The sequence below is a fragment of the Paramisgurnus dabryanus genome, chromosome 14 (genome assembly GCF_030506205.2).
Source record: "Paramisgurnus dabryanus chromosome 14, PD_genome_1.1, whole genome shotgun sequence".
Lineage (NCBI taxonomy): Eukaryota > Metazoa > Chordata > Actinopteri > Cypriniformes > Cobitidae > Paramisgurnus > Paramisgurnus dabryanus.
In genome coordinates this window covers 4924626-4944239 of record NC_133350.1, presented here as the reverse complement: position 1 = coordinate 4944239, position 19614 = coordinate 4924626, and the positions used below count along the sequence as shown (strand labels likewise).

The 19614-nt window shown below is 38.2% G+C and overlaps 1 protein-coding gene across 2 annotated transcripts in view; it reads right to left on the bottom strand.

The window, feature by feature from the left end:
- ephb2b (eph receptor B2b) overlaps positions 1–19614 on the bottom strand; it is a 168121-nt gene that overhangs the window by 26012 nt on the left and 122495 nt on the right. For both annotated transcript variants that reach the window (XM_065241175.2, XM_065241176.2), the window contains exons 6-7: positions 5091–5215; positions 2040–2202 (exon numbers count right to left, since the gene is read on the bottom strand). In XM_065241175.2, the coding sequence (XP_065097247.1) occupies positions 2040–2202; positions 5091–5215 (288 nt within the window). The remainder of the gene's footprint in view (positions 1–2039; positions 2203–5090; positions 5216–19614) is intronic.

Below are 19614 nucleotides of genomic sequence, written 5' to 3'. Positions count from 1 at the left end.
TTTCTGTTTAATCAGTTTTAACTTCTCGGCCAACTTGTCGGCATGACATGTTCGAGTCTGGATCACCTGGCTGGCAGAGTTGCTGTCGCTTATCGTGCCAAATGAGTGCTCAAGAGGATAGATCAAACTAATTCTGACTCTAGTAATAAGCTGCTTAGAGAGCAAGCAGGCACGAGTCAGGCAGAAGCCTTCAGGATGGGCGGCTATCCAGAGGCATGTTTCAGCTAACATGAGTCGTGTCCAGTAAGCCTGGCTTTTTGCCTCGGTCCCTGCAGAAATCTGTGGTATGAGTACACAGACTAAGTGATGAGAGTAGAAACATATAACAGAGGACAAAACGTTTGCTTGCTTTAGATAAACCATCTGCCTTAGGAATATAAAAAAAATGACACACGGGGTTTTAGTTTAAGGAAGCAATAAAACCGAACAGCATTTCATTAAACAAATCTCTGTAGAGTGCAGAAAAACTTGTCAATATTTTTGTGCATTGTTTTTGTTAGACATCCAAACACAGTCCAGACGTCTAGGCTAAAATTTTAGCTGTCAGTGAAAATTGAATAGACGCCTAACATGGCCCAAAAATAAATGAAATAAAATAAAGTAAATAAATAAATAAATGTTACTAAACAAGTTGCAATCACTGTTGACTTTGCTTAAAGGGGATTTCACAATACTTTTTTAAGATGTCAAATAAATCTTTGGTGTCCCCAGAGTACATACGTGAAGTTTTAGCTCAAAATACCATATAGATAATTTATTATAACATGTTAAAATTGACACTTTGTACGTGTGAGCAAATATGTGTAGTTTTGGGTGTCCTTTTAAATGCAAATGAGCGGATCTCTGCACTAAATGACAGTGTCGTGGTTGGATAGTTCAAATAAAGGGGCGCTATTATCCCCTTCTGACATCACAGGGGGAGCCAAATTTCAATTACCCATTTTTTCACATGCTTGCAGAGAATGGTTTACCAAAACTAAGTCACTGGGTTGATCTTTTTACATTTTCTTGGTTGATAGAAGCACTGGGGACCAAAGTATAGCACTTAAACATGGAAAAGTCAGATTTTCATGATATGTTCATTTTAAATAATGGAATTCACACATCTTGCAAGTTATTTGGGGAAAAACGACATGTGACCAATTTTACTTATAGCAGGACTATATCATCTAAAAGATCTATAGTTAACCTAGACGTTGAAATGACGACTATTGCTGGCTTGGGATAAATATAAAATGTAGTTTATTCAAGGTTCCCACACCTTAGTTAACTTCAAATTCAAGGAACTTTCAAGGACTTTTCAGGTCCAATACCCTCAAATTCAAGGACTAAATGTGGGCAGACATTTCAAGTGAGAGCAAGGTTACATCGTGTTAAGTTTTAAGATACATTGTTACAGTTCACTTATGAGGGAACTTGCGCTGCGTCACTGCGCTGAAACTTTGGGGACGCCTCCAGGGCTAAGTGCGTCTGAATGTGTATATCAAATTCAACCAATGGTAAAGGCTTAATGACAAAGAAAGGGTGACGCGGGTGCCAGGAAGTATATCGCTATCTGAAATATTGCCAAAGACGGCGTTACAGGGTGCAGGAAGTATGGCAAGGGAGACGCAGCGTCTCATTCCCTTCTCGGGAAACAACAGTTACATACGTAACCCGAGATGTTTTCATGTGTCAAACACAACTATGCAAAAAAGCATTTTGGTATGAATCAACATTCGCATACAGAAGATAAAAGCATGTAAAGCAAACAGTTTAGCATGTGTGCTTAAAAAGTCTAGAATTTTTATGATATTATCCTACACTACACAGGAAATAATATGGATTTTCCCATTAAACTTCTTGCATAAAATAGATTCAAGCACTTTCAATGACCTGTATCTATGTATGTATATACTGTATTCAAAAATTTCCCTGGGCCTTGGCTTTTTTTCCCCAGATTCACAAACTCAAGGATTTCAAGGAACCCTATTGTATATTTTTGAATATACAAGTTTGAATATATCACTGAAAAAAATGAGCCATTATTAAGAACACACCTTCTGTCATGGTCTGAAAGTACATCTTGCCGCTGTAGCGTCCGAACCCTGCCACCGTCCGCGCTCGGACCTGGAACACGTAGATACCGCCGGGTTTGAGGCCGCGGATGACTGCGGTGTTAGTTTGACTCTTTATTATGGATGAGTTATGTTCCGTCTGGTCCTGCAGCAAAAGGAAGAAATTACAAGAAGGGGAAAAAGAGAGAAAAAATTCCATCAGTAACGAAAACGACATTAATTCCACAAAACCATTAGCGTTGTGGTCACAATATTTCATCTAGCCTCATGCTAGGGGACGGACACGACATGGAAGAGTTATAAGGGCATCTCAGGTACATATGGCTCTCTAACAGAGCTATCTATCTCATCAAACCCCATCAGGAGAAACCGATGTGAGGGTGCAAGTTAGAGGAACAGAGGGTGACACTTTCAGGCCAGGCACGATTCATTAGTCTGGGCGGGAAGCCGTTGTCTCGTCGTTCTGTTTGTGAATGTCTGTTTGTGTAAGCGAAGAAGAGAGAATGTAGGACTGTGTGTGTGTGTGTGTGTGATAGTACGTGTGTTCGGCTTTTTTCTGTCAGCTCTATTTCTGAGCTCTGTGATGTGAGCTTTGCTGCAGTCTGAGAAGTCTGTTTTGACAGGCGGTTCTCAGTACTGCCTGAGAAAGGAATTATTTTGAGGAAAGAGTTAGAGCAGGAGCAGAACCCTGGGGACTGTCAGCCTGTGTGTGCGTGTGTTTTACAAACAAATAAAGAGAAAAGGCAGAAAGTATCTGTCAAACAATGCGTGTTGAACTCTGTAACCCCGAATCTAAAGGTGCGGTTATTATATGTACACAAAGCGAGCGAAATGGAAGTAGACTGCAACAATATCGGCAAACTCTCTGGGCGTGAGTGTTTCTCGAGCTGCGTGTGTCTTCTGAGGCTTCGCTGACGGAGAGGAATCTGTAACTGAAATAGTTATTTTACGGCACTGAAATCTCTGTTATTTTAGCCGCTGGTATCCAGATCGAACCACAACAAGCTTTTCACAAGCTTTCGGGGAGCAACTGCGATTGTAATCACGCTTGACAGAACAAAAGTTCATGTCTTCATGTCCGACAGCTGCCAAAACCCTCAATTAAACAGTAACCATAAACCGGCATCCATTTTCAGAAGAAGCTGATTTAACGTTATTTCATTTTGTTTGTCAGTTAAGAGAATATATGAAGAGCTCAGATGCGAAACCCTCTAAGTGCGTCTGACTTTTTTCTTGTAAATGTACATTTTTATCAGGCCCTTATGTTTAGGTTCAGTAATTGAAATGCCTTATATTCACAAATGTCACTTTAGTTTTTTTAATTTTTTATTATTCATTTATTTGTCAAGGACAATGCACAGTCTAACATTAATCTCAAATAGAGAGAAGATGCTCTGCACCAGATTTAGCTACTAGCGAATTTTCATCTGTAGTCCTTGGGCAGGTCACTAGGTAAACAATTTCTCTAAAAAGTCTATAATTCGCAAATTTCATAAAAATATTATCATGAGCACTTTAGTTCAACAATAACAACAACAATTCATCAATTCATTTCATCAATAAAACTCCCCACTAAAAACACAAAATTTTAAATCCATGGATTACATTAAACACTCAAATGTGGAGTTAACAATAAATAAAACCGTAAACGTAATTGAACGTATTATTTCTGTTCATCAATTTCTGTAGTCACTAGAAAAAATAAGGTCAAATGACCATTATAATAATATATTTATCCTCACTTAAAATTACACACATACTATTACATTAACATCACTATTTCATTAATATTTAACAATTTTGACTGTATTTTGCTGCAAAACCCTCTAAGTACATGGTACAAAAATCTCCTAAAACTCTTACTTAAAAGTTACTTTTCAGTCTGTTCTGAATAAAGGTAAAAGGCTGAAAACCTCGGTAAACCTTCTTTAACCGGGTAAAAATCTCTTGCACTGTGACATATGCACACCATCGTTCATTCAACCATTCTTCCTTGCACTTAGGGGGCGTGTACACTGAAAACGCCAGGCGGATGCCGACTGTGGGCGCTTGTCAGCGTTTTTTCAGCTAAGCACTCTGATACTTCTGTTTTGTTTACCAGTTGTTGTACTATGCGCCGGTTGGTTGTTGTGATATTTATCCCGCCCCTCCTTCAACTGTGATTTAACGGGTGAGTGAAAAGTGACATTGACAAGCTGAGCATTTCACCCAAAGTTGAACATTTTTCAGCTGTTGGCGTTTTTGAAAAATGTGGCGCTTTCATTGAAAACAATTGAAGACATACACCGGCGTAAACCTCTTGGTGTGCACGCCCCCTTAGAGGACTTTGCTGAAAAATCACGGTGACGTTTAACAGATTCTTCCAAAAAACTGGTATTTCTGAATGGCCTCAGGCCGGGATTAAGTAGCCTGGCTCCGCCCTCCTACGTGCTTCCGCTTAATTTTCATTTCGCTTCAGTAGAACATCTGGGACTGCTGTGTAGATTTCCGTTTTCTCCTGCTAAAATCTGCAGGACCAATCAGCAAACAGAGGGGGGTGGCTAAGAACGATGACGTTGAGGTCGTGCGTCAGTTTGAGTCAGTAATGGCAGCAGAGAAAGACGTGAGAAAAGCTATTCGGTCCGTTGTTGCAAAACTGCCGAATATACAGAAGTTAAAGGCGAAGAAAGAACAATGTTTGCTAAGTTTTGTTGGTCTGATTCGGACTTGTTGTTGTTATTCGGACTCTCTGTACAAATGAAATGAATGTAGGAGAGTCTGGATGGACCAGGCTAGCATTATCGGCTTAAGACCACAAAAATATTAATATAACCTAAAAATATATGCTATTGAATTTTATTTATAATCTTAATTATTGTGATCATCAAAATATTAATAACAAATAAAGTAGCTTATAAAAAAAAAACTATTTATAAATAACTCCAATATAAATAATTAAACAAATGCTTTTTTAATAAATTATAAGCTGTTCTTACAAGAGGATTTAATAATGCATGCATCAAAGTGTGTCAGATGGCAATGTGTGTGTGATACCTTCTCATAATACTGCAGTTCATAGTCGAGTATGACTCCGTTCGGCTGGTCCGGCTGCGACCAGGAAAGAGTGATGCTGTCGACTGTACGGCTGACCTGGTGCATTATAGATACTGCAGAAGGAGCTGGAAAAATGCAGAAACAAACATGTTATTACTTATAGAGGTAAATCAAACATTATCCATTAACCAGATTATAAACCTACAATATCTTGCGAAACAGAAGTCAACATAAGATGTGTTTTATTTATAGTAACAGACGTATTAAAGTACAGATTCTGGTGTGTGATTTAATAGATGAAGATGTGTAATTTGCACGAGGGCAAACTGTAAAGCAAGGTGGCGAAGGGGAATTTCCAGATGCCCGATGGTTTCCTCAGCACAATGTAATCTAGTCTTAAATCTCTTCCCTTCTTATATCCTCCTCAGGAAGGCGGACTAATTTTGTGGTGTGTTAAAAACAAATAAAACCAGGTGCAATTCCTACTGCCGAAAACCACAAGAACGCAGAACACTTGGGTTTTGTGTTACTGTAGATGTGAATTGTCAAGTTTCTTTTTTCATCAGCATGCTTGGTAATTACAGGGGAAAGAGTGTCAAACCATATATTACTGGTTCTGTTGTATTGGACTTGTCCGACCCGAATGGCACACAAAAGAAAGTTCCTCCCATTAATTACCGAATTAAAAGCTTAGAGTGTCCGTAATAGCCATTAAGCATTAGAGCGTGGCATACCGGGTCAAAAAGACTGAAAAGAGATTCAGGAGAGCACAGTTGGAGTTGTGTGGGGTTTGGAGAGGCCAAGATTTATGGCCCTTTCCGTCTCCAGGGCTCAGGCCTGTAAAGACGCAGGCCCTCTCCTCCGGCACGCACCTCTCTATGGAAAAGCCACATGGTGGGAAAGCTCGTCACTGCCATTAGTTTGAAACTACGGCCTCCGAGGTTGAAGGAGAGCTTAAGTGGCTTTATTCGTGTGCTTATTTCCTACTCTCAAGAGCCCAGAACGAGTTGTAAAACTGTCTTTGACGCAAAGGTGATAAAGGAGTCCAGCTCAGAGCAGCACTGCTCATTCTCAACAGTGTGTCTGCGCTGTGGCCTATGACCAATAAGCATTCATTTATCCAAATGGACTTATCTGGAAATGCAGGCCGCAGTGTTGAACAAGTTATACGCTCCGTTCCAAGCCCTAGTGAGTTGCTTACAGCGGTAACCTTGTAAGGCTGTGCTTTCTCTGCATATTAATTATGCTGGCTCTAAACATATCTTGTTTAAGCCAGATTTGCAGTTGCACGCATCCCTTGTGGAGAAAGCCAATCCTAGAATGCATTTTGCAAAGCTCAGTGGAAAAGAAATAACAATAGATTACATTAAAAATGCACACATCTTACCCAATATTTGAGCTTGCTATACATTTTTATGTAGAATATCACAGCATTAACTTTGTATAAACTCTGTTAAACTTCATAAACTCTATTCAAGTGTCCAATGAAATGCCACTCAGCAGAATTCAGATCAAGACTACTTTTATTTTCCTTGCCTGTTAATAAATATAAATCAGAGGATAATGAACAGCTTCTCATGGCTTTGAACGCTACAGGAGGGCTTGTGAATCCTCTGTCGCTATGTACCGCCACGTTCAGTCTAACCCAGAGCGATGTACTAAATGGCAAGCGACCGGCAACATCCTGTCAAGTTTAATGTTTGTAACCAGTATCAAGAGAAGACTAATAAGGCCAGCAGTCAAGCTTACTCATCGGGGAAGCATGCAAGCATCTCATTATACATAAATACATATATTTAAAGGCTGACACATGCGCTTTATTTACTGCATTTACATAGCACCCGGCCTACCCTGCTGTCGCTCGTAATCCAATCTGGGCTAATGCAAACAAAGTGCGCTGCAGTTCGCAGGGGTGAACATGATGATGGTAGAAAACTGAGAAGGCAGATTGTTGTGGTTTTATGATTACTATAAGATGCTTTCCTGGTGCTGGGATGACAGACGTCTATCACAAAAAATGTAGTACAGTATTGAAGCCAGATATCTGGAAGTTAATAAGTTGGGTGCTGTGTCATCATTTACCCAAACTGTATGAGTTTATTTGTTCTGTTGAACATAAAAGAAGATTTTAAAGTGCACCTATTTCATTGCTAAAAAAAACTTTATTTTGTTAATTTGGTATAATACAAGGTGGTTTATGGTTAAAAAACACATTCTTTTCCACATACCGTACATTTTTGTAGCTCCAGATTTCACTCTCTTCCTGAAATGCAATGATTTGAAAAGTTCTGTGTCCCTGATTGGCCAGCTAATCTGAATACCTCTGACTTCAGCCGGAAATGTGATGCTCCTTACCATGTTTGAAAGATTCGAAGCGGGAGGAATTATGATAATGTCGGTCTTGTCTACATCACCAATGCCAGAAAGTAAACTGTAGCCTACAATCCATGTGTTTGTTGTAGTCCAAGAAAAGAGACTTACAATGGAGACGATAACTCGCGTCATCGTTTACTTTGGGGTTTGTACCTTTTGCATATCGTTAACGTACTAATACTTGCACACCAAAGGAAATGTAAAAACATGAATCGAATCATAGGTGCTCTTTAATAAATCATGTTAAGCATGTGTAAGCACGAGGGTACCAATTGACTTCCATTGTAGAAAAAAACAAATACTATGGAAGTCAATGGGTACCATCAACTGTTTTCTTACCAAAATATCTTATTTTGTGTTGAATAAAATAAAGAAACTCATACAGGTTTGGAACAACATGAAGAGAGAGTAAATTATTGCAGAAGTTTCATTTTGAGTGAACTATCCCTTTAAGTAGACCTTTTTATATATATGGCTCAACAATTAACAGTACTATATTGAGGTTTATGATGTTAAATGACTATGATTCCCAGCATGCATTGCATCATGAATAAATCATGTGATTTTCATATGTGTTGTTTTATTGGTATACTGGATTATTTCATTATCATCCGTTATTACATTCATATAATTGCTGCTTTGAGTTATGCTTGTTAATTTAAAGTGCATCTATAGACGGTTTCATCGGACGCACGTGCGGTGACGCAATTACTCGTCTGGTCTGAACTTTACTTCCAGTTTCAGTTTTTTTAATGGTCTGACTAGTTGCTAAACTGAACTCCTAAACAAATACCTCATTGAAAATATCAAATGTTTTGGGGTTTTTATAGGTAATCTACGTGTTGTTTATTTTGCTTGTTTTATAAAAAAAACTACTTTAAAAGGATTTGTTGGTTTTTATTCTCAGCGAAGTTTACCGGAAGTTACGTGTTGACCACGAAAGCCACTTGTTTATGTTGTTACTGCTGAAACCGTCTATTCTGTATCTTATTGTTGCCACCACCATCTTTGTGTTTTGTGTGTTGGATGTAAAACACCCCACATGACAGGTTGATCTTTTGACATAAAATCAATACTCTGAACTTTAACAATAATGTTAGACAGAAAAAGCAGAATAGACAGTTAATAATTCAACTACTGTTCAACTGTTTTGTCATGCTATTGTTGTAGACCAGTGCTGTCTTGGCCCTTATGGTCTCACAATAATAAAAAAAGAAAACAGGTTGTATCAACCTTTAAACAAAACGAAAAGGCGACGTGGGAAAAAGTAACAACTTAAAGCGATTATGTCGTTTCTATTCCCTCTTAGCGAATTAAGTGCACTCTCGGTTGGAGCGAACACGATTATCACAGACTGTAAAATGTTCTTCTTTTGTAGTTTACACACAATTGCTCTCCATGGTACATCTGATGAGGACTATTTATCTCCAAGCGTAGGTGCTTAACTTTATTTCTGGCAGATGGAGCATTCGGACACATTGGAACGATCACACAATGTCCTGCACATGGTTTCTGTGCACGAGGTGCAGAAAACATAAGCATGAGGAACAGATAGCATTTGCATATTTGTGCTAAAGAAAACAACCAGATGGGATGGTCATGTTTGAAATGTTTTAGAAGATGGATGGAATGACGATGAGCTTACAGATACAACGATTCCTCTGAACTCTGCATACACAAAGAGTTCAGAGGAAGGAAACTTATTCCTGCATGTAAACATATGAATGACACTTATTAAAAAATGTTAAATTATCTCTCATCTGTAAGTCGCTTTGGATAAAAGCGTCTGATAAATAAATAAATGCAAGAATGAGAAGCGAATAGAAAGAATAGAAATGTTTTTACATCTGGTTGGCCAGTGGTTTATAAAAAAATTGTAATTACGACCCTACTGAAAAATCCAGCTAAGACCAGCATAAGCTGTTAGCTGTTTTTGCTGGTTTAATGTGGCAGTAGCTGGTTTAAGCTGGTCCTACCAGACTGGCAAAGATGGTCAAACTGGTGGGTCAGCTGGTCTTCCAGCCTGACCAGCTAAGTCCAGCCAGACCAGCTTAAAAGTGACCAAAACACAGCTAGACCAGCTTAAAAGTGACCAAAACACAGCTAGACCAGCTTTATAAGTGACCAAAACACAGCTAGACCAGCTTAATAATTGACCAAAAAACAGCTAGACCAGCTTAATAAGTGACCAAAACACAGCTAGACCAGCTAAGTAAGTGACCAAAACACAGCTAGACCAGCTTAGTAAGTGACCAAAACACAGCTAGACCAGCTTAAAAAGTGACCAAAACACAGCTAGACCAGCTTAGTAAGTGACCAAAACGCAGCTAGACCAGCTAAATAAGTGACCAAAACACAGCTAGACCAGCTTAATAATTGACCAAAAAACAGCTAGACCAGCTTAATAAGTGACCAAAACACAGCTAGACCAGCTTAAAAGTGACCAAAACACAGCTAGACCAGCTTTATTAGTGACCAAAACACAGCTAGACCAGCTTAATAATTGACCAAAAAACAGCTAGACCAGCTTAATAATTGACCAAAAAACAGCTAGACCAGCTTAAAAAGTGACCAAATTACAGCTAGACCAGCTTAGTAAGTGACCAAAACGCAGCTAGACCAGCTTAAAAAGTGACCAAAACACAGCTGGACCAGCTTAATAATTGACCAAAAAACAGCTAGACCAGCTTAAAAAGTGACCAAAACACAGCTAGACCAGCTTAATAATTGACCAAAAACAGCTAGAACAGCTTAAAAAGTAACCAAACAAAACACAGCTGGACCACCTTAGTAAGTGACCAAAACACAGCTAGACCAGCTTAAAAAGTGACCAAAACACAGCTAGACCAGCTTAGTAAGTGACCAAAACGCAGCTAGACCAGCTTAAAAAGTGACCAAAACACAGCTGGACCAGCTTAATAATTGACCAAAACACAGCTAGACCAGCTCAAAAAGTGACCAAAACACAGCTAGACCAGCTTAATAATTGACCAAAAACAGCTAGAACAGCTTAAAAAGTAACCAAACCACAGCTTAAAAAGTTACCAAAACACAGCAAGACCAGCTTAATAAGTGACCAAAACACAGCTAGACCAGCTTAAAAAGTGACCAAAACACAGCTAGACCAGCTTAATAAGTGACCAAAACATAGCTAGACCAGCTTAATAAGTGACAAAAACACAACTAGACCAGCTTAATAAGTGACCAAAACACAGCTAGACCAGCTTAAAAAGTGACCAAAACACAGCTAGACCAGCTTAGTAAGTGACCAAAACACAGCTACAGCTTAAAAAGTGACCAAAACACAGCTAGACCAGCTTAATAAGTGACCAAAACACAGCTAGACCATCTTAAAAAGTGACCAAAACACAGCTAGACCAGCTTAATAAGTGACCAAAACACAGCTAGACCAGCTTAAGAAGTGACCAAACCACAGCTTAAAAAGTGACCAAACACAGCTAGACCAGCTTGCTACACCAGCAATACCAGCTAAAACCAAGCTGAGAGACCAGCTAAAACCAGCTCACCAGCTTATGATGGTCTTAGTTGGATTTTTTAATAGGGGAGACCCCGTTTCTGTGTTATATGATTAGCAAAATAAGCTACACAGTAAGTTATACTTAAGGAGTTTATTCCACTGGTGTAAGTTTAATGGCATTTAATAGGGCATGGCCATTCAAACATAAAAAGCCAAATTAAAGCTAGTAAATAAATGCCTTAGAGCTACTGTATTATGTGCTAGATTCTTCCCAAAACTCCCAACAATAAAGTGCATAGTCCATGAAAGGACTCGTGTGCTCAATGCATTTACAGCAAAAATACTTGATTGTTTATGTATTTATGATAAAAAAGGGAAAACCGAACACACTACATGTGTCATAGTGGTCTGTTGAACAAGTCAGCCTAGCATTCGTTCTTTCTGAGTCTTTGCTCGCTCACTGTTAACTCTGTCTCTAATTATCATTCATTAAACTGCTATCATCATGAGCTGTTGACTCAAAGGGCAAAGAATGTGTAATCAAAAGCTGGGCTTAAGCGTCACATAAAAGCCACTGGCTGATGGGAAACGTTCTCTGAATCCCATTGGCTCTCCAATATGGGTCTATATAATACGTTTTGAAAGCATGTGGATCTCATTTGTGGTGTAGAAGAGTAATGCTGTGATTTGGTAGGGTCGCTAAAAAGCAGGCCTCGCAGGTCAGCGCTTATAAATTTCCCTAACCCCGTTGACTCCCGAGCCCCCTTTATGGTAAAACACCCCTATGGAAAGCTTTTACCGGTACGATCCGACAGCAGCTGCTGTACATCTACCATTCTACATTACTCTGCGAGTATTCTCTATTTACGAGACTTGCGTCCAGGGAGAGCCAGAAAGGAAGAAGTGTACTTTAAGCATGCTGTACAGCCAGAAAAAGTGCAGAGAGGAACAGTGCGTCTGGCAGGCGCCCCTATTTCCCATCTGTATTGGATTGAGGGTTTTATGTCTCCGCAGACTTTCCAGCGATGTGAAGCAATGCACCCCCAATTCAGTTCATCAAAGTTTTAAAGCATCTCCACTGGAAAAGATTGAAGCATTAATGTACTCATATACACATCATAAGCTAATTCAAAAATAGGCACTTCAGAGACCTAAGAAGATTGCAGACACTTACTCAGCGTTTGAGTCTAATCTGAAATCCTCTGCACGGTTTTGCTACTCTTGTGTTTAGAGAAAACTCCGGTAAGTCTGAGAATGGCTTCCTTCCAATGAAGTACATTAGTGTTTCGTCTTTTGTATATGGATGTTTCATTTGTGAGAATGGTGTATGCTGGCTACCATCTGACAGAGCTTATGATCATAACCACAGACAAGCAGAGGTTTATTGGCACATTACATCCCAACAAAGCAACCAGACTTGTTTCGATTCTTGTTCTTTCTGTTAACACGAAGGAGGCCAAATTGTTCAAGCTCTCACGATTTTGTTACTCTGCCAGGACTTATTTGGGTCAAGGCGATTCATGCAAGCCCTAAATGAGCCTCAAAGACTAAACTAAAAACTTGAAAATAGAGGTACTGCTTCAAAGAGATGAAACATTGAGGAGTCATTACTTTTTCAGATCTAACAAGTTCTGCTGCATATATAAGACGTTATTGTGAATCGTTTCTTAGTCATTACTATTGGCTCTGAAAGAAAAACTCTTAATTCACACTTTATTTGAGTTGGGTGTGGTTGGGAAAAACGGTTACTTCCGATTTTAAGACCGATTCATTAAGCATGAGCTTATAAACTCTACACTACACTAAGTAAACCAGATTGAATATATAATTGTCATGTTCAGCAGATGTAGAAAGTGTCTGTGGGAAAAAATACAGAAAAAGTCCCACAAACTCTCTAGAGCAGTGATCTCCAACATGTTGCGCCCACGAAATCTGTGGGTTGCCCACCAAAGCACATTCTATTAATAGCCTTCATTTTAATATTTATTTATTAGATATTTTTATATTAGCTTCGCTTCTTTTTTGTATGCTAACATTTAAAAACATTATTTAAACATATCAACAAGTAAAACAAAAAGGTTTTGAGTAGACTTTATCAAAAAGTAGCCCTCCAGATTGTTTTATCCATTGTGGTAGCCCTTTCTCACAAAAAAATTGGAGACCCCTGCTCTAGAGAGCAAAACTTGCATAACACATTTCTATTTGAATACTATCTGCATAGCACATTAAGATATCATCTTTAATAAACCTATTCAAATGTTCAAAGTTTAACTACTGTATAACTACTTTGAGTGGAAAATTGAGAATTAGGCAACACAATGGCATTAATTTAAGGCTTAAGTGAAACTTTGAGCTGCAGATGGATCCAGCACAGAAGCTCATAGTCACAATTATCTAGAGGTTCATAAAGTGTACCTGACGGAGCATTTTCTCTCTATTATTCTCAACTAACTTTCTAGAGACAAGTACAAGTACAGGGAGTGCATATAATAATTTGAGGCAAAATAAGGGCTGTCAAAAGATTAATCGCGATTAATCGCATACAAAATAAAAGTTTGTGTTTGCATAATATATTTGCGTGTGTATTGTGTGTAATTATTATTATGTATATATAAACACACACATACATTAAAGAAATTTTAAATAACATGTTATTCATGTATATATTTTAAAATGTATATATAAAATAAAATATATCAAAACTTAAATAAATATAAATATGAATGTAAATGTTTTTTTAAAATATATATGCATGTGTGTGCATTTATATATACAAAGTAGTTACACACAGTGCACATAGGCTATATTATGCAAAAACAAACTTTTATTTTGTATGCGATTAATCACGATTAATCTTTTGACAGCCCTAGGCAAAATATATAATAAATAGCACACAAAAATAATATTTATACTGTGTGTATGTTTAAACATTTAATATATAGTTGTAACACGGACTGTTTACATTGATGCACAAGGTGGAGCGTTTTGTATTTCCGGTATTTTTTCACGCTGCCAAAAGACGATCTCCCACAAATTATTGGAAATGTAAATGTTTTTCCAGGGAGTTATTGATGAACGAGTGTTTTCGTGGCATGAAAGTGCCCGTATTATGAAAAACTCACTTTTTCTGGGTTTTGGGGTGTTATTTTGTGTCTCTGATGCTCCCACACGCATACAAACTTGGAAAAAAATCCATCCATGCTGTTTTGAGTGAGATACAGGTTTCTGAATGTCCTCTGCCTTGAGTCTCAGATTGCGCGAATTAAAACTCAGCTCCGTTGTGACGTAACAAAAAGTTTCGTCACATTCAGTTTGAATTTTCCCGCCCACCACCCCACTCGCAGGTCTCCACCCACCAGGTAGCCAGAGAGCATAGAGCAGTCACTTGAATGAGACCCTCTGTGCTGTTATCATGTCTCACGGAAATAACAGCGCTATTTGGATATTATGGATTATACTTCCACCTACTTTTAAAAACAAAGTTTTAACGCGTGGTTATTGGAACCCGGAGTAATCTTATATACGGTGTGTTACGACGCAAACAGTCCTCAGATTGTAGGCGATAAGACCTTCATGCGAAATCTGATGTAAACAACAGACTATGTATCTATATTTCACGGATTATAAGCATTTGTGGACAAAAATGGTAATTGGATGTATTTTATTGGACTTTCATGGATCATTCACACATCTGAAACAGACTGGATTCGATTCGCGATCGCGTTGTTTCATCATTAAAGGTAAGAAGTCACGTTATATTTTGCATGTTGTCATCTTCTGTCACAAAATACTACATTTATGATGCTAGAGCTAAAAGCTTTTTGCCAAACTAACCGAGACCGTACGCCCCGGCTTTTCTGACGAGGCGAGCCTCTAATAACTTTACGGTCCGCATAGATATATACACGGTCCGGACCTCCCGCTAGCTTCTAGCAATTAGCACGCGGTCCACAAGCAGTATACATCCCCTGGCGGGTCTTAATTTCTGTAATTTGCGAAAATAATGCGTTTGAAAATGTTTATAACGGGAATATGTTAGTATTGTCCAGGGAAAATGAGTGTATTGTTGAGACTGCTACATCACAATTTACGCTGGAATCTTTGTGTGTCATGATAAGTTTGACACACCGAGACTGGGCCTTACAGCCCCGGCTTTTCTGACGATGCTAACCCCCGAGCCTTATAACTTTACGGTCCGGACCTCCCGCTAGCTTCTAGCAATTAGCACGCGGTCCACAAGCAGTATACATCCCCCGCCGGGTCTTAATTTATGTAATTTGCGAAAATAATGTGTTTGAAAATGTTTTATAATGGGAATATGTTAGCATTGTCCAGGGAAAACGAGTGCTAACGTAACATCACAATTTACTCAGGAATCATTGTGTGTCATGAGTTTCTTCTCCTGTAGTGTACTTATTAGTGATACTTTTCTGCATGAATTGTCTGTTGGCAACATAAACCGTTAATAATAATAATAATATATAAAATAATAACACAGTATGGTCTGTACTGCTCACGAGACCACTGAGCATGCGCACGATCACATGACGTTAGTAGTGGGGCGTGATCAAAGGAGCAGTAGCTCATAAATATGTAAGACTAGCTTAAAACGGCACAATCTGAACTGCCCTGAAACAGAGGCTACTAGAGATGGGTAACAATCTTTTCCTACAAGCTATTTCGAGCAAACAACTTTTGAAACATGCTTTATGGAACTCATACACCTATATAACTTGTGGAAAAGCAGTCATAAGATGGGCACTTGAAAGTACATTTTTATCATATGTTTTTTCGGTTTCTAAGTTGGGTGTGTAAGATACCAAATCCAATGCTGTGTCATATTAATCAGTGTCTTGTTGACTAAAACATAGCATCGTTTAGAAATATGTCTGCAGCTCTTAGCGACTTTTTTGGTGGGCTTAAAATATTTTGACCCAGCGGGGTTAATTGTAACGCTGTGTTACAACTAACCCCTCAGCACTTATGATATGAAAACCGCTAAAATTAACGTAATTCTTGGCATTGTTTTAAATAGGATACAAATGAATGATTGCTGGCTGCCAGCAAAATAAATGTGCCTGTCTTATCAAAAATGTGCCCAATGTATTTTTGTTCATATCTTTAATATTGATTGAATAAGGTCACGTCAAAGATTGAAATCATAATGAAATGAATGGCTAAAATCAGACTTTGATGCTCATTATCTCAGAATTTGATTTTTGAAACTGTAGTATATGATTATTACAGACTGGGTCACAAATAAACAATGTTTTTGTCACAATTGTGCTGCTTTTTCTCGCATATTCAGACATTTGTATCCATTTATAATTGAACTATTGTTAGAAAAGGGCTGGATGAATGAAAACAGTGTGGATACCTGTATATTATAGACAGATATATAAACAATATCCACTTCAAGTATATAGACAAAATAGTATTGAAATATTTGCCTGCAAACTTAATTTTTAGCAAATGTTACAACTAACCCCCTGCCTATTACAATTAACCCCACCTATGGGGTAAGTTATAACGTTTGCACTTCTGTCACGTTTGGTGTAATTGTCCAAGAATGGTAAGTACTAGAAACAAACTTCAAATGTTCATTTGTAGCAGAGATGTGTGTGTTGCTTGTGCAAAAATATAATTAATCAAACTCAAATATTTTTTGAATGATTTATTGTTTATTCTGCATTTAAAGTCTCTTTTTTACCAGTATGTATATTTATTGTTTATTAATGGCCTAACGCAGATGTGTGATGTTCTGACCTTGAAATACATGAAGAAGAGGTACTGCAAAATATGTAAAGGATATGAAGCAGATGGTCTTTGTTAAAAAAAAATTCTGTGAATTTTGGAGTCATATCAGACAGCTGTTTCATACAAATAGCATTGGTGATATTTGTTTATGCTTTTCAGCCCATTTAAAGATTTCAGGCCTATACAACTTCTCTACTTCCAGAGAAAAATATCAACTTGTCTAATTGACATTTTGTTCCTGTGACTGTAGCAATGCGGTATGGTAATCCAAGATCATTAGAGCAAAATAAACCATTCTTCATATTATTGCCTTTGATTAAACGACAGTGATTTAGACACAGAATCCTAAATCATATTAACTGTTCTTTTATGCATGAGCAAAATGTTTTCACGCATCAAAGCACTTACAAGTGCAAAAATATATTTACTGTAGTTTTTTTTCTGTACACATATAAAGTATAATGACATGCATATTTTATGCATTTGTCACTGCATAGTCAACAGCTCCTGCAACGTCCCCTGCATGTTTATGAGGACATATTCCCTGGCTAATGCAAATTAAACAACCCTGACTTTTCTCCAATGACACCTGATGTAATTACTATGCAACAGCACGCCACTGGACAAAGCTGTGACTCTGGACTTTGCCAGTGCTCCAGGTGTCTGGTGCGGTCTCCTGCCCGGCTGCCCCCTGACCCCACCTGGCACCTTCCATATGTGCCCTCTCTGCCACCTTCTGTCACAGTGATCCCACATCGGCCACCTCCTTACCAGAAGATATACTTGTGATTCAATGGATGAAAAGGGCAACTTCTTTATAAAAAAATATCCTTGTCTACGGTGGAAATGCATACAGACTGCTTTAAAGTTCACCCAAAATGTGATTCTGTCATTATTTTACTCACCCTCAAACCTTATTTTTTCTGACTGGTATCTTTACTTTGTGATCTTAACGGTGTTAGCTTATTGTGCCATAGAACACAAATGCACCACAAATCTTTATAAACCATACAATACATTTTGGTGATGGACAGGCCATGTCATAAATGTTAATCAGCCTCACTGGTTCTTGCATATCTTTCAGCAAAATGTCATGATGTCAGACCTGAGCCATGGGTACCATATTTGATCTTTAGAGCTGTATAACTACAATTTTTTGTACACTGAGATAACAAACACTAAAAAAGATGAGTTATAGTCAATTCAGTGCTGGGACAATAAAAGATAAACATAAACCCATATAATGTTTATATTTGACCCAACAATGATTTAAAACAACCCAGCATTTTGGGTTGAAACAACCCAGCATACTTTGGCTGTGTGGCATTACAGGTGGCACTACATCAACCTGAAAGCTTTACTGAACCGAACCCATAGCACTGTCTGAAATGTCTCTCGTAGCAATAAGGTCAAGATAGTAAAAGACAAGGATGCACTTCTCAATTACACGGCAATCGTATCATCTAGCTCAATACTGCCACATTCTCCCGAGTCTGCCGGTGGCACTGTCTCTGGTGGCCCGACTGGAGTTCGGCAAAGCAATTCCTAGGATAATTAAGTCATAAATCTTCCACCAGCACCCGACAGTGCCCGAGCCAGATTACCAGACCCAACTCTGCATAATGTAATTCACTCATACAATGATTTCCCCATCTGATAAGGAACCAATTCATTTCCTCAGGTATTAAGCAAAGCCTGACACATGCGGTACTGCTCACCTTGAGCTAATGAAATGAATAAACAAACAGTAGATGCAGCGTATATTGCTGTATGACGCAACGGAGTACGGAGTAAGCTGGCAGACGGAAACAGCATATGGGTCGGCCGTTTATCTGGGTGTGCCAGACTCTCACGCAGAAAGCTAATGGCCAGGAGCTAATGTTGCCAGGAGTTTGCTGTGATGCAGTGATGGACAACAACTGCGGCGGTCAAAGAGTGCGGTAGACTGGAAACAAAATAGAAAATAAATGAGACCATCTGCAATAATGAAAAATAAACTGTCAGTGACAGTAATTTGCTTTATAGGTGTGTGCTATTCAAACTTAAAGTACTTTCAACACTTTGTGTAATGAGAAAAATTTACATAGTTTAGAGATTTAAAATTAGAGAGATAGTAAACTTTGTGGACATATTAGAAGTCTCAATGCTACGTAATTCTCTTTCTGCATTATTTTGGTTTTTCACCAAGATTTTTTTCGCATTGTTTAATTTATGAATTATATAATTTGAATGTTCATGTATATACAGTACTGTGCAAAAGTCTTAGGCCACCATGCTGTCATTAGATTTGTTGTTTTTGCAATTGTATAGTGATCATGTATAATTATTTCTCAGTCTCTTTATTAGAATACAACCAAAAAATACAGGAAATGTGTATGTAGTATTAAAAACAATGTAAAAGTAAAAGCTGAAGTGTCAAGTATTTAGGGTAAACTCCCCTTCCACTTGAGCAATAGCAGGAAACGTCTCGGTTACGTATGTAACCCTCGTCCCCGGAAGGAAGGGAACGGAGAAGTCACGTCCCAATTCGTTGTCGTAGTCGTCGTCGTAGTGACCGACTGAAAGGGAACTGCAGGATCTCTTAAACCTAAATTAAATTAAATCCTAATTTCTAATTTTAATCGAAAAACTTCAGGACTTCAGTCTCCTCAAAAAAGCTCTAGATGTGTTTCGTGCCAAGAGAGGTCACAATAAATACTGACTGATGCCTGAAGAAGACATTTAGTTCTGAAAATGGTTTTGTTTTTAATTTTGTGTACAAAATATCCTGTTTGTATTTTAATAAAAAGAGTGAAAAATAAATATGGATGGACATTAAAACTTTGCTAAAACAACAAAGCTAGTGCTGGTGGCCTAAGCCCTCCATAAGTATTGGGGCACTACATAAATGCATAAAACCATTCAACACATTTATTT